This window comes from Hyperolius riggenbachi, chromosome 3 (genome assembly GCF_040937935.1).
Source record: "Hyperolius riggenbachi isolate aHypRig1 chromosome 3, aHypRig1.pri, whole genome shotgun sequence".
In the NCBI taxonomy this organism is placed as follows: domain Eukaryota; kingdom Metazoa; phylum Chordata; class Amphibia; order Anura; family Hyperoliidae; genus Hyperolius; species Hyperolius riggenbachi.
The window spans coordinates 103807666-103823318 of record NC_090648.1 but is presented as its reverse complement, the minus strand read 5'-3'; the positions used below and the strand labels follow the sequence as shown (position 1 = coordinate 103823318).

Sequence of the window (15653 nt, the reverse complement as noted above, 5' to 3'; positions counted from 1 at the left end):
AGTCTGAGCAATTTTGGGTACCTGGAGTTGGAGTCCGTGGTGATTTTTGTACCTAATCTATAACCCTAGTAAGAAATAGACTAAGGAGTCGGAGTCAAAGAGTTGGGGACATTTTGGGAGTTGGAGTCGGTGGTTTCATAAACTGAGGAGTCGGAGTTCGAGTCGGAGGATTTTTGCAGCGACTCCACAGCCCTGGTATTGTCTATCCATTGTTTACTTTAACTACTTATTTTATTCTGGACAGACAGACTGTTTCTGTTACTAATGTAATTTATTTTAGCCAAGCACAGGGAATACTTTTAGATTGAGACTCAGTTGCAAATGAGCCTTCTTAAAGGTGCCCATTAACAGTACAATTTTTTTTCATCAAATGCGATCTTTCAATGCACAGCTTACAATCGAATTGTACAGAAAACAGTGCAGTGTATGGTGAAAATTGATGTAAAATAATTCTATGGTCGCTTGGAACAGAAAATTCAATTGACCCTAAAGTTGGATTTTACAATCGTGTCTGAAGAGAGAAAATGCCCCAATTGACCCGTTTGGGGGAACAATCGATAACTACCTTCCGATTATATACGATCATAAGTGCATTGAAAGATTGCGTCTGATGAAAAAAATTGTACCGTTAATGGGCACCTTTAATGAGCCCAAGGTGAGAGTTGTGTGGAGGCTGCCATATTTATTGCTTTTTAAGCAATACCAGTTGCCTGGTAACATCAAAATGCCTTCCTAAATGTAATTAATGCGGGAGGAAAAATACTTTTCACTCCAGCTCATCACCATACAGCCAATCACATTGCGGCACCAGTCTCTGCATGCCATGTGACATGCATCGAGAGCTGCATGGTGATTGGCTGCACTATGATAAGCTATAGTGAAGAGGACTTGTCCTGCGCATTCATTATGTGTAGGGTGGCACTTTGATGTTACGCTCCTGTAAAACAGATTAGAATCCTATCTATATTCAGTTTACCTTGAGCAGTAAGCCTATAGCTCTATTCACATACCGTTTCTGTCTGTGGCCACCACTGTTCATCTCTGCCACTGGATTTCATGAGTATAGTGAGGCTCATCACCCAGATATTCCAGTGCTGGCATCAGATCCACAGTGATAATTCTGCAATTATTACTGGGTGGTCCCAGAAGAAGCATCAGCTCCAGCAGGAAGGTCACACACAGCAAGGGAATGACCTGGGGGAGAGAGCGCTCCAGTCCCCTGTGAAAGATGGAGAGATTTCCTGCCAGCTGGATACACGTGTAAGATGATTGACGTGCAGCCAGGGAGTGTGTGGTGCAGAGGGAGTGGCAGTGCAGGAGAAGCGGAGACCAGATGATCACTCCAGCAATCACTGCACAGGAGATCACTCCAGCCAGGGGGTGTGTGGTGCACAGGAAGTGGCAGTGCAGGAGAAGCGGAGACCAGATGATCACTCCAGCAATCACTGCACAGGAGATCACTCCAGCCAGGGAGTGTGTGGTGCAGAGGAAGTGGCAGTGCAGGAGAAGCGGAGACCAGATGATCACTCCAGCAATCACTGCACAGGAGATCACTCCAGCCAGGGAGTGTGTGGTGCAGAGGAAGTGGCAGTGCAGGAGAAGCAGAGACCAGGTGATCACTCCAGCAATCACTGCACAGGAGATCACTCCAGCCAGGGGGTGTGTGGTGCAGAGGGAGTGGCAGTGCAGGAGAAGCGGAGACCAGATGATCACTCCAGCAATCACTGTTTAGCAGATCACTCCAGCCAGGGGGTGTGTAGTGCAGAGGGAGTGGCAGTGCAGGAGAAGCAGAGACCAGATGATCACTCCAGCAATCACTGTTTAGCAGATCACTCCAGCCAGGGAGTGTGTGGTGCAGAGGGAGTGGCAGTGCGGAAGAAATAGAGATCAGATCATCACTACAGCAAGAAGGCGGCTCAGCGGCTGGCAGCATGCTATAAAGAAAGGAGATGGGAGTTGCCAATTAGTTGATTGAGCTCTTAATGTGCAATTTCCTGGAGGCCTTCCATGATAGTTGAGAGCTCCACTGATGGCCTCCCCCAACTCCCTCTGCCCACCGCCCCACACCCCCCCTCACCGCCACCACAACCACTTAGGCAGTTAACGTTGTTTCCTTATGTTTGCTCCATCCCTGTAAGTCTTTTATCAAATTATTTGTGACTTTTTAAGCTCAAAAGGACACTTAATGAGGAAACCAACACATATATATTTAATATTCAACATTTCCTATCCTTCTGGAGTCAGGATGTAAAGGGCAACTGATCTGAGAGGCATATGGAGGCTGCCTGCCATATTTATTTCCTTTTAAACAATAACACTTGCCTGCCGTCCTGCTGATCTTTGATGCATCAGTAGTGTCTGACTCGCACACCTAAAACAAGCAAATGCAGTGAAACTTTAGGCAAACATCTGATCTGCATGCTTGTTCATGTTCTATGGCTATAAGTGTTAGATGCAGAGGATCAGCAGGTCAGCCAGACAATATGCATTGTTAAAAATTAAATAAATATGCCAGCCTCCATATCCCTCTCACTTCAGGTTCTAAGTTGGGAGACATATGGAGACTAGCATACTTATTTCCTTTCAAACAATACCAGTTGCCTGCTGTCCTGCCGATCCTGTGCCGTTAAGACCTTAAGCCATAGACTCTGAACAAGCATGCAGATCAGATGTTTCTCACCACAATCTGACAAGATTAACCACCTGCTTGTTTCAGGTGTGTGATCAGACACTACTGCAGCCAAAGATCAGCAGGACTGCCAGACAACTGTATTGTTCAGAAGGAAATAAATATAGCAGCCTCCATATCACTCTCACCTTGGGTTCCTTTTTAGGGGGTTTGAAGATTGTCCTCAGTGGCTGATTCCTGCAGTATGCTAGAAGAAAGTTGCAGGTATAACGGAACGCATACATTTGCAAAAATGCTGCGTGCTGATTTGGGTGCAGGCGTGATCAGAAAAAAAAGTTAAGGGAACATTTTATAGTGGTAGTAGATTAGCAGTAAATGTATTGATATTCCCCAACTGAATTGATATAGCACTATGACCTAACCCCTCCCTACTCTCACACAGAACAATCCCCTGGTAGGCAACTAATAACCCCCCCAGGCAACTAATAAGCCTTCCCCCCTCCCCGCAACTAATAGTGCACACCCACACACCTCCTTCCCACCAGGGCTGTGGAGTCGGTACAAAAATCATCCGAATCCTCGGTTTTTGAAACCACCGACTCCAACTCCGACTCCAGATACCCAAAATGGCTCGACTCCGACTCCTTAGTCTAATACTTACCAGGGCAGTGGATTTTGTACAAAAATCATCCGACTCCGACTCCTCTGTTTATGAAACCACGACTCCGACTCCAGGTACCCAAAATTGCTCAGACTCCAAACTCCTCAACTCCGACTCCACAGCCCTGCTTCCCACGTGACAAAAATTGACGCACGCTATGGGAACTGCGGCTCCTAACAGCGCATGCTCATTTTTGTTCGCGCTTCAAATAACTGCTCTGTTCCAGAACATACCTTATTATTGTGTGAAGCAGTCAGGTGGAGAGCAGATAAAATAGTCAGGGAGGAAGAGCAGGCAAACGCTGTGAAGTCAAACCCGTAACCCTGTGAAGCAACTTAAGCTATGTTTTTCTACTCGCTGCAGATATTATGTTATTGCTGACATAAAATGTAATCTGGTAGAAACATACAGCTGTGCCCTCTTAAAACAGCATGCATTTACCTTACACATCCACAGCATTCTAGTGGGGGAGCCATGCATGCCATTCCTATATACCCCTGTGGATGACTGAGGCATTGAGAACTCACTGGCCCAGCCTTGCCCATACAGACAGTCCAGCTTGCATGCATCTGTGAAATCCCCATTGGCTGTCTGCCTAACCTTTCTTTATCAGCGGTTGTCAAGCATCCTGTCTTTGAATAACTTATCGTCTTTATTTTGTTTCACATCTTTGCGTTACACGGAGCTGTCACTGTTTCCATTATCATCAGGAATGCCTTGGTCTATATGGCTATTGTGACATCTGGTGGTGAAAGATAGGTACTGCATGAACAATGCTGAGGCCCACAAAATGACATGGCTGGAACACTGCTCACTATATGTGCGAGTACAAAGACTCCTGCTTTCCATGTATTGCTGGTCCAAACACTTTTCCTCACACACATTTCAATTAGAGGTCATGCCAATAATGTTAAAGTGTACCCAAGGTGAGAGTTATATGGAGGCTGCCATATTTATTTCCTATTATGCAGTTACCTGGTTGTCATGCTAATTCTCTGCCTCACATACTTTTAGCCATAGACCCTGAACAAGCATGCAGCAGATCAGGTGTTTCTGACCTTTTTGTCAGATCTGACAGGACACTACTGTAGCTAAATAGACCAGCTGGATAGCCAGGCAACTGGTATTGTTTAAAGGAAAACCAATATGGCAGCCACCATATCACTCTCACCTCGGGTTCACTTTAAAGTCCTCAGTTGCACAGTCGTTTGTTTTGTTTTTTTATCCCGTGAAAAATGTTTGCATTTTTTGTATGCGTATTTAATGCACCTATTGTGCAGTTATTAGGCGACACTATACAGTTGGATGCTAGATGCTTCATAGGATTCAGACACATTTGGATGCCATTTGTCCTCCCATCTAACTCTGCTTGGATGCAGCATGCTGTGTTTACCTAGCCAGCCCGGTGTGTAATACTTTATAACCTCACTCTTTTGGCTTGGTAATGTGAATGAAGATTTCACGTAAAGCGGTTGTGGGGGTATAAAATGCTTGAAAATTTTCTGTGTAACTTACGCCTACCCAAGCAATGATTTCATACAGATTTGACTTCAAAATACAGATATTTCTGGGTTATTTCATGTTAAGTTACAATAATACACCTTTAAGTCGATCTCTCAAAGTTTGCGCTGATTTTACTGTGTGAATATAGATTTTATTTTTATTTTTTTACATGTTGTCTGGTGCTTGCTCATATTCTTGCTTGCCTTTTTTATCAACAAGCGTATTAGTAGGTAAATCGCTAAATAAGTACAGGTTAGTCCACGGCTAATGAAGGAGATGGGGATTGTAGGTTACGAATCTGTCCATAATTTGAAACAATTTCCCATCACTGTACCTCCTCTCTGCCTTCAGTGTCACCTTGGTCACCCTGTTCTGTAAGGCCCCGCTCACAGTTATCATTTGCGTTGCAGAATAATTCTGCATGTCAACTCACTGCCCATTCAATTCTATGGGGTAACATTATTCTAACTCGCTGCATGCAGGCTTTGAATTCCAGTCTCCATTGCAGTTTACACATATTTTAACACATGCATTTTGCAACAGACCACTGTGAACTTAGCCTAAAGGTGGACACACACGATACAATAAAATGATCCAATTTTACAGCAATTCGATAAAAACGATCGTATCTCCTGAAAAAAATCGAAAGCTTTTTTTTCATTCGACTGAAAAATCCGATCGGATTTCCCGTTTTCTTCGATTTTTATCGATCCGGAATGCCAGATATTTTTCTTCAATCTTTCTAAAGATTGTATGGTGTGTGGTAGATTGCAAATTTATTAATATACACACCCTAGCAATTTTCTCAGAGTTTCCAATCATTTTTATCATAATTGGGTAGAAAATTGAACATAGGTGTGTGGTACATTGGTCATATTTTTGAAATGTTACAATCAGTCAGAAAAATTGATTGCAATTCTTAAATTGAACAGATATTTAAAAAATTGTATGGTGTGTGGCCACCTTAAAGGTGGCCACACACCATACAACTTTTTTAAAATATCTGTTCAATTCAAGAATAGTAATCATTTTTTCTGACTGATTGTAACAATTCAAAAATCTGACCAATGTACCACACACCTATGTTAAATTTTTCCCCAATCAGGAATAAAATAATTAAAAGCTCAGAAACAATTGATTGGAACTGTACATCAAGTAATTTACAATCAATCACACACCATACAATTCTTGATAAAGCTGGTCTGAAATTTCCAACATGTCCAATCTCTAAAAATAAAAAAAATGGAAATGTATCGATCGTAAACAAAGCAATGCTCCCAATTTTTGAAAAATTGGATCTTTTAATTGTATGGTGTGTGGCCACCTTAAAGAGAACCTGAACTGAAAATAAAAAGTCAAAATAACCATACATAGGTCATACTTACCTCCTGTGTAATCTCCTCAATCTCTTTCTCCTCTCCTGTATTCCATTTGTCCACTGTGATCAATGGAATTATCAGTCCACCATTTTAAAAATGGCCATTACCCCATAACAGCTTCCTGGTCAGCACACTGTTAAATTGTAATATCGCCCACTAGGAGCCATTGGGAAACATGGACATTACCTTGCACATTCAGTTGTAACTGACAGCTGCTGATATATAACTGACAGCAACTGGTATATTTTAGTTCTGACAAAATTGTCAGAACTGGAAGGGATCACTGTAAGAAGAAAATCGTGAACTTCTGAGAGGAACTGACAGTGAGGTTAGTATGTAATATTCATTTGCAGCTTAGTCAAGTATTTATTTTAAATAATTTTACTCACTTCAGGTGCCCTTTAAGGGTGCTTTTTACACTACTGTATATCAGTTGCTCTCAGTTATAACTAATAGAAAACTGATTTTCAAAGTAATGTCCATGTTTTCCTATGGCTCAGTTTACACAATACTAATTTTAACTGAAAGCTTTTTCACAATGCTCTGCTTTGGAAAGTTAAAACGCATCGGTTTTTCAGCATATAGTGTAAAAGAGGCTTTTTTTTAACTTGATCCCACAGCATCAGATTTCACATTTTTGGGTCGTTTTTAAGTGTGGTGTTTGTAAGTCGGGGACTAACTGTATAAGAAAAGAATGCGTAATTATTAAAAATATTTTTTTTCCCAGCGTTGCATATTCAGTTTGTAAAACATTTATTTAAAAAGCATGATGGGATAAGCAATTCTGTCTATAGCATTTATCCTGGATAGGACTTTCCTGGAATCTCATATTATTATTTTTGGTTTTAAACCTGACTTTGAAGCTTAAACTCTGTCACTGGCATCCACTTTTACTTGTTTGATTTATTCAGCTCCCATACAGGGTAACGATGACCTGATGACCTGCTGAACTCCTTTCTGCTTCTGGGTTGTCAGAAACAGTCACAGTAATTTGCAAGTCTTATAACCTCTTATTAGTTATCAGAAAAAAAATGAGCTATAATCTGTAACTATAACTTACAGAGAAAATATGAAAAAGGAAATAAATGCAAGTTCTAAGCAGAGGTGATACTAAAGGCACATATGTTTACCTATGTGTTGTTGAATGTAGTATTTGGCAGTGATTTGAGGAATATTCTGTTTATGTTGTGTCAGAAGATTCAGTTTTATTGATATGAGATATGCAGCGTATAAAGCATGCCATTATCCCTTACCAGGAGCAGCAGAGGATCTTAGAACAAGGAATTGCTGGCCCTGAGGGACATGTGCTGAGCCGGCCGGAAGAAGTAAGGTTTCATTCTTGTCTGTCTGCCTTCATTATGTTGATTACATGTAGTCCAGGGATGTGATGTATTTATCTGTTGTGTGCCTTGTTGGCTTTACTTAAAAATGTACCTGAGGCCAACCTCGGGTCAAATACTTACCTGGATCCTGTAGAGGTTTCCCACGCCGTCCTCTTGTCCACTTTTGCCAAGCATGGACCCCCCAAGGGAATTTGACAAACTTTTGTCTGATTCCAAGCTCGCGACCACACTCCTCTTCAAGCACAAGCTCCATGCAACCGTGCAGGCGTGGCCTTGCTCACCACTGTGCAGCATTGCCATGTTTGCGTGGGTGCAGTGCAGCCATGCCTGTGCGGGTGCAGGGCGGCCGCCTTCATGCATGAAGAGGAGCGTGGTCACGATGTGCAGGACGGACGGCGGAGGTGGTCCGGAGGACGGCGTGGGAAGCCTCTGGGTGATCCAGAGGTTCTCCTCTTGTTCTCTTATGCCTAATGCCTAAAAGGGAGTAGTGGATCTGAAGGGTGTACAGTCATTTTGGCTGATTTTTCTATTTATTACCTAGGTGGAGGCAGAAGCTGTAAATCGCTCCATCACCATTGCCAACCAGACCAACTGTCCTCTCTACGTTACCAAGGTGATGAGTAAAAGCTCATCTGAAGTTATTGCACAATCCAGAAAGAAAGGTTTGTTGTCACTTTACAGCTCTGTGGGATTTATTTTTGTTATTATAGCAGTTAAAGGGTTGACTATATGCAAAGTTAGCAACTTATCATCAGCCTACTAGTTTTATGCTCATCTTCCTAAATCTGTTACGTCTGATTGAGTCAATGAATTTACTATTATTTTTACATAGTTATTTCACTGTGCATATTAAAATTAAAGTCCCTGTCCAACTACTTTAGGAAACTGTGTTTCTGATCCCCCTCCCCTACAAAGTATAGAAGTAGGAAAATTACCCTTGCCTTTTTTTCTTTTTGTTGACAATCTGTAAATCTGTGAATGCAAGTTAAGAATTTCAATATTTGGGAGATGATTTACTGCGTCATCATGAAAAAGAGCTGCTAGGAAAAATGGGCACGGGGTGAAGCCCATATAAGCCTAAATGATAAATACCATTGTGCATTGGGCACATAAATGAAGATGGAAAAATATTAACAGTGGTAATGATGATAGAAAAACATTGGTGTTCCCGATATATATATTTTTTTGTTACCGACATTTTACCACAACTGAACCTAACCCTAATTTCATACAGAACCCTCCCCCTCCAATGCCTAACCATAAACCCCCCTTCCTTTTGCCTAACCCTAAAACCACCCTTCCTGGTGCCTAACCTTAACCAGTTCACCCCCAAGGGTTTTTATCCTAACGGACCAGAGCAATTTTCAGTTGTCAGCGCTCCTCCCTTTTATTCCCTAATAACTTTATTACTACTTATCACAAGAAAATGATCTATACCTCGTTTTTTTCGCCACCAATTAGGCTTTCTGTGGATAGTACATTTTGCTAAGAATTTTTTTATTCTAAATGCATTTTAATGAGAAAAACAGAAAAAAAAAGAAAAAAAATCATTATTTCTCAGTGTTCAGCCTTTATCGTTTTAAAATTAAACATTCTCCTGTGGATAAAACAAACACGTTGTATTTGCCCAGTGGTCCCGATAATTAAACCGTTTAGATTATGTCCCTACCACAATGTATGGCGACAGTATATTATTTTGAAATATAAGTGGTTATTTTTCTGTTTGTTCTGGCCATAATTACAAGCCCCTATGTAATAAATTAAAATTAATTTTCCCCCATAAAATATAGAATAAAAAAAGCTGAGTCCCTAAGGCAACTATTTATTTATTTTTTTAAGCTGATTTTTTTTTTTACAAGTGTTTTTTTTGGGGGGGAGGGTTGGAAGTGTAATTTTATTAATGATGTGTATATACTTGAAAATGTATGTATTTTGTAAGTGTAATATACTTTTTGGCCACAAGATGGCGCTGGTGAACACTCATAGGACGTGTTCACTTTTTTTTTTTTTTTTTTTTTTTACACACTTTATTAAACTGTTACATTTCCTGTTTATGTGAATGGACGTAGCCGCTGTTCGCGGTCACGTCCATTCACTCCAGGCACTGCGATTGGGTAGAGGACTGTTCAGTCCTCTTCCCCAATCGCCCAGCACGGGATCCCGACGGTAATGGCGGCGGTAGCGGCGGACACACGGCGGTAGCAGCGGCGGGAATGCGCGACGTATTAAAACGTCATGTTGCTGTTAATAGCGGTAAGCATGACGTTTTAATACGTTAGGATGGCGGTAAATGGTTAACTGACCCCCCACATCCATACCACCATACATAAGTAAAACATGTTCTATATTGGCATAACACAGCTGAAAAATTAGTGGGGATAGTAACATCATTTGGGCCTAAACAAGCTAAAGCTGAAGTATAGAACATAAAGTAATGCTGCTATATAGAATCAAGACAAAATATTCTGTCGCCACAAAGAGTGGCGTACACATAGTTGGTTTGGTTACTCTCTTTAACCCACGTAAAAGCTGATTTTTTTTTAACAAAATATGCTTTGTTAGTGATCCACTTAGTTATTATTGTCTATTTTTGGAATCGGCTATTTAAAGTGTACCTGAATTCTTTATGATCTGTTTAAAGAAAAGGTATTACCCTTTCTATTTCTACAGTAGGATGCGAAAGTTTGGGCTACCTTGTTAATTTTCATGATTTTTCTGTATAAATCGTTGGTTGTTACGATAAAAAATGTCAGTTAAATATATCATATAGGAGACACACACAGTGATATTTGAGAAGTGAAATTAAGTTTATTGGATTTACAGAAAGTGTGCAATAATTGTTTAAACAAAATTAGGCAGGTGCAGAAATGTGGGCACCACAAAAAAGAAATGAAATAAATGTTTAGTAGATCTCCTTTTGCAGAAATTACAGCCTCTAAACGCGTCCTGTAGGTTCCAATGAGAGTCTGGATTCTGCTTGAGGGTATTTTGGACCATTCCTCTTTACAAAACATCTCTAGTTCATTCAGGTTTGATGGCTTCTGAGCATGGACAGTTCTCTTTAACTCACACCACGGATTTTCAATTATATTCAGGTCTGGGGATGAATGAGATGACCATTCCAGAACGTTGTACTTGTTCCTCTGCATGAATGCCTTAGTGGATTTTGAGCAGTGTTTAGGGTCATTGTCTTGTTGAAAGATCCAGCCCTGGCGCAGCTTCAGCTTTGTCACTGATTCCTGGACATTGGTCTCCAGAATCTGCTGATACTGAGTGGAATCCATGCGTCCCTCAACTTTGACAAGATTCCCAGTCCCTGCACTGGCCACACAGCCCCACAGCATGATGGAAACACCACATTTTACTGTAGGTAGCAGGTGTTGTTCTTGGAATGCTGTGTTGTTTTTCCTCCATGCATAACGCCCCTTGTTATGCCCAAATAACTCAATTTTAGTTTCATCAGTCCACAGCACCTTCTTCCAAAATAAAACTAGCTTGTCGAAATGTGCTTTAGCATACCTCAAGCGGCTCTGTTTGTGCTGTGGGAGGAGAAAAGGCTTCCTCTGCATCACTCTTGCTTACAGCATCTCCTTGTGTAAAGTGTGCCGAATGGTTGAATGATGCACAGTGACTCCATCTGCAGCAAGATGATGTTGTAGGTCTTTGGTGCTGGTCTGTGGGTTGACTCTGACTGTTCTCACCATTCGTTGCTTCTGTTTATCCGAGATTTTTATGGTCTGCCACTTCAAGCCTTAACTTAAACTGAGCTTGTGGTCTTCCATTTCCTCAGTATTTTCCTAACTGTGGAAACAGACAGCTGAAATCTCTGAGACAGCTTTCTGTATCCTTCCCCTAAACCATAATGGGAAACAATCTTTATCTTCAGGTTATTTGAGAGTTCTTTTGAGACCCCCATGTTGCTACTCTTCAGAGAAATTTGAAAGAGGAGGTAAACTTGCAGTTGACCCCCTTAAATGATCTTTCTCATAATTGGATTTACATGTGTATGTAGGTCACTGAGCTTACAAGGCCAATTTGAGTTCCAATAATTAGTTCTAAAGGTTTTGGAATCAATAAAATTACAAAGGTGCCCAAACGTATGCACCTGCCTAATTTTATTAAAACAATTATTGCACACTTTCTGTAAATCAAATAAAATTTATTTCACTTCTCAAATAACACTGTGTGTGTCTCCTATATGATATTTTTAACTGACATTTTTTTATCGTAACAACCAACGTTTAATACAGATGAATCATGAAAATTAACAAGGTTGCCCAAACATTCGCATCCCACTGTATATTATCTTCTGAAACCTGATTAGTAGCATACCTTTACTTTGTCTCTGTGAAGTCTCATTCCCTCTGATACCCCCACTTCCTGCCCGTAGATTGCCCTTAGACTTGCTGCGAGTCTACAAACTGGAAGTGGAAATACCTGAGAAATGTGACTTCATAGAGAAAATGTGAAGCCATGTAGCTAATCCTGCTTCAGAGGAGATCATACAAATGCCTTTTATTAGAAAAAAATGCTAGTGTTCGGTTATGCAAGTCCATTGAACGTTTACAGCATTCTATTAGTTTGTTTATCTTATTAGGTGTGCACGTATACTGTTTTTATTATGTTCTTCATTCTATTTTGTGGCTTTACAGGAGCCGTCGTGTATGGTGAGCCAATCACGGCAAGCTTGGGCACTGATGGCTCACATTACTGGAGCAAAAACTGGGCCAAGGCAGCAGCTTTTGTAACATCTCCTCCCCTAAGCCCCGACCCCAGTACTCCGGATTTTCTCAACTCGCTCCTTGCCTGGTGAGTGATTTTTTACGACTTCTCCAATGGTTTGTATGTATAAAATACATGGTTATATATTTTTATCTTTTTACATATAATAATAAAGGGGTGATGAATGATACTTTTATGAGTCTTCTGCTATGATTTGTATGTATGATATACATGCTGATTTAGAGTGGTATAAAACTCAAAATTGCATTGTTGCTTTAGAACATTCAGCACAGCATAAGATAAATAGAAAACAAGGGAAGACTGTTATACAGTCATTAGAAGGCTAAAGGTGGCCATACACTTATAGATTTGCAACATATTTAACCATCAGATAGATGTCTGTCAAGTCGAATCTGACAGGAATCTATCTGATGTGTGCCACACACTAGGAACACATTTCCATTAGATTTCAGAATTAAATCTATTGGAAATCAATCTAAATGCATTACTGCACCATTAGATCCAATGCAACTCTATGGGCGATCGATCTGCTGCCAGCAGCAGATCGACCTAGATTTTCCATCCTGTCAGATAGATCAAATCTATTGAAATTGGCCGCAAATCGATTGATCGGATGATTTGATTGAATCGGTTTCCGATAGAATCGATGCAACGATCATTGGCTGAAATTGACCAGTGTATGGGCCCCTTAAGATCCACTTCAATTAATAATTGATAATATTACCAGTTTGCAGGACAAATTATCACTGTCTTGCCATTAAGACACATAAAGATAACACATTAGGGCTGGTTCAGACGGACGTCTGCGTGGCGTCGCGTCTGGGGGCGTTGCGGCGGCTGCGCGGTCAGGCTTTCAGTAGCCTTCGGTCGCGTCGTGATGCGGTCGCGTTTTTTTCTTCCCCTAGGGGAACATTAGCCGTCGCGGTTGGCCGCTCCCTGGAAGCAACATGTCGCTTCCAGGGGCAGCCCGAATGCTCGCGAAAATCAGGACCCGAACGCCGCGTTCGGGTAAAAGCGCGCAAAAGCTCGGTGTAAACGCTCCCATTCACTTGAATGGGAGAGTTTACCGCGACGTTCTGAACGCTTGTGGTAAACGCTCCGCAAGCGTCCATCTGAACCAGCTCTAAAGAAAATAAAGTTTTCTGCTCCTTCTCTGGATACTAAAGAAGCTTTTCTGCATTGTTTACTTAACACCTCAGCACAACCTGATAATGTTGCCCTTGGCAAACTGCTAGCTTTTCAGCTGGCTTCTGAGTGAAGTGGAATTGTGAGTTTTTAACCCTTTCCGGAGCTTGAAAACCAGTCTTATCTTTTTTTTTTTCCTATTGGTTTTATGCTATGTTTAAAGTTTTAGACCAAAGGTAAAATTTGAGTTTTGTAAAACTTGAAGGAGTGTAATTGAAAGGGTGCTACATACCTGCCAACAGTCCTTTATGGAATCTTAGGTCAAATTGTTGAAGCCCTGATAAACACACAGTTGATCAAGGCAAAATCTAATACATCTAATTGCAATCAAGTATGATATGTGAATATAAAAAGTGTATAGGAGCAAAGCAGTTGCCCGCATACCTTTTATCATGTTTTATGATGTTATCATGTCCAGATATGTTTTACCAAGCTGCACGGTTGTTATCTGGATTGAGCTGCTGGCCAGGTCATTCTTGTTATCTGTGACGTCCAAAAGTGGACACACAGTCGATGCCAGACCACTTTTCTCAGAATCCCTGCATTATAACACCATGTGCCTGCACAGGAGGGTGGAGCTCTGTATTTCACAGGAAGTTGGTGTGGGCAATTTTAAAGGATACCCGAACTGACATGTGACATGATGAGATACAAATAACTATGCTGTGTTCCTTTTTTTTCTTTCTCTGCCTGAAACGGTTAAATATCAGGTATGTAAGTGGCTGACTCAGTCCCGACTCAGTCAGGAAGTGACTACAGTGTGACCCTTACTGGTAAGAAATTCCAACTATAAAACACTTTCCTAGCAGAAAATGGCTTTTGAGAGCAAGAAAGAGGTAAAAAGGGGAATTTCTTATCAGTGAGGGCCACACTGTAGTCACTTCCTTTCTAAGTCAGGACTGAGTCAGCCGCTTAAATACCTGATATTTAACTCTTTCAGGCAGAGAAAGAAAAAAGGAACACAGCATAGTTATTTGTGTGCTTGGCACTGTACATACACGTCTATCTCATCATGTCACATGCCAGTTCGGGTATCCTTTAAGACTTTGTTCCTGAATCAATAAAAGTCTCTCCTGAGTTTCCTCACAGATCTTAGCAATTAAAAATGATTTTTTAAAGCCTGCACAAAAAAGTACTCATAAAAATCTGTCTAAAATGTTCTTAAAGTGACACTGAAGTGAAAAAAAACCTCACAATATAATGAATTGGTTGTGTAATACGGATAATTAATAGAACATTAGTAGCAAAGGAAATATAGTGTCATATTTTTATTTTCAGTTGTATAGCTTTTTTTTTTTTTTTTTTTAATAACATTGCATTATTCTCTAAATAATTGCAGTTTCCACAAGACACTCAGCCAGGGGCGTAGCAATAGGGGGTGCAGCGGTAGCGACCGCATCGGGGCCCTTGGGCCAGAGGGGCCCCGAAGGGCCCTCCCTCAACTACAGTATTAATTCTCTATTGGTCCTGTGATCATAATAATCACTTCTATATATACATTGAGTAGTGGTAAACATTAACAAGCTCTTCCCCATCCCCTTCTTGCACCTCTGACACTGTAGTTGCCATTGGCAGGTTTTGGTGCGCCGTATCAATTGTTATGTATAGAGTGCCTGGGGGGCCCCATTGTAAAACTCGCATCGGGGCCCACAGCTCCTTAGCTACGCCACTGCACTCAGCATTTTAAATGGTTTCACAGAGCAGGCTATGACCCTTTGAACTGTTCTCTGTAGAAAAAAATAAAAAATATATAATCAAAGAAGAAACGAGAGACAGTTGAGATAAGAGCTTCAAAAGACAGTGCTGTCCACAACTTTGTAAAGTCGTGGAGCTCAATGGCTCTTTTACTTAGATAACAACTGAAGTTTCTTAACTCTTCCTGTACTGCCCAGTACTTAATCCATGTGCAATTCCAGTCTCTGCCCAAGGTATGCATTAACCCCCTTGCCGGTTATCCCGAGCTCAGCTCGGGGTAACCTGCGCAGGAGGATTCCTCAGGCCCCGCTGGGCCGATTTCTATCAAATAAAAAGCAGCACACGCAGCCGGCACTTTGCCAGCCGCGTGTGCTGCCTGATCGCCGCCGCTCTGCGGCGATCCGCCGCGAGCAGCGGCGAAAGAGGGTCCCCCCAGCCGCCCGAGCCCAGCGCAGCCGGAACAAACAGTTCCGGCCAGCGCTAAGGGCTGGATCGGAGGCGGCAGACGTCAGGAC

The 15653-nt window shown here is 41.4% G+C and overlaps 1 protein-coding gene across 2 annotated transcripts in view; it reads left to right on the top strand.

Moving 5' to 3' along the window:
- DPYSL2 (dihydropyrimidinase like 2) overlaps nt 1-15653 on the top strand; it is a 142819-nt gene that overhangs the window by 111570 nt on the left and 15596 nt on the right. For both annotated transcript variants that reach the window (XM_068274717.1, XM_068274718.1), the window contains exons 7-9: nt 7429-7497; nt 8057-8177; nt 12168-12324. In XM_068274717.1, the coding sequence (XP_068130818.1) occupies nt 7429-7497; nt 8057-8177; nt 12168-12324 (347 nt within the window). The remainder of the gene's footprint in view (nt 1-7428; nt 7498-8056; nt 8178-12167; nt 12325-15653) is intronic.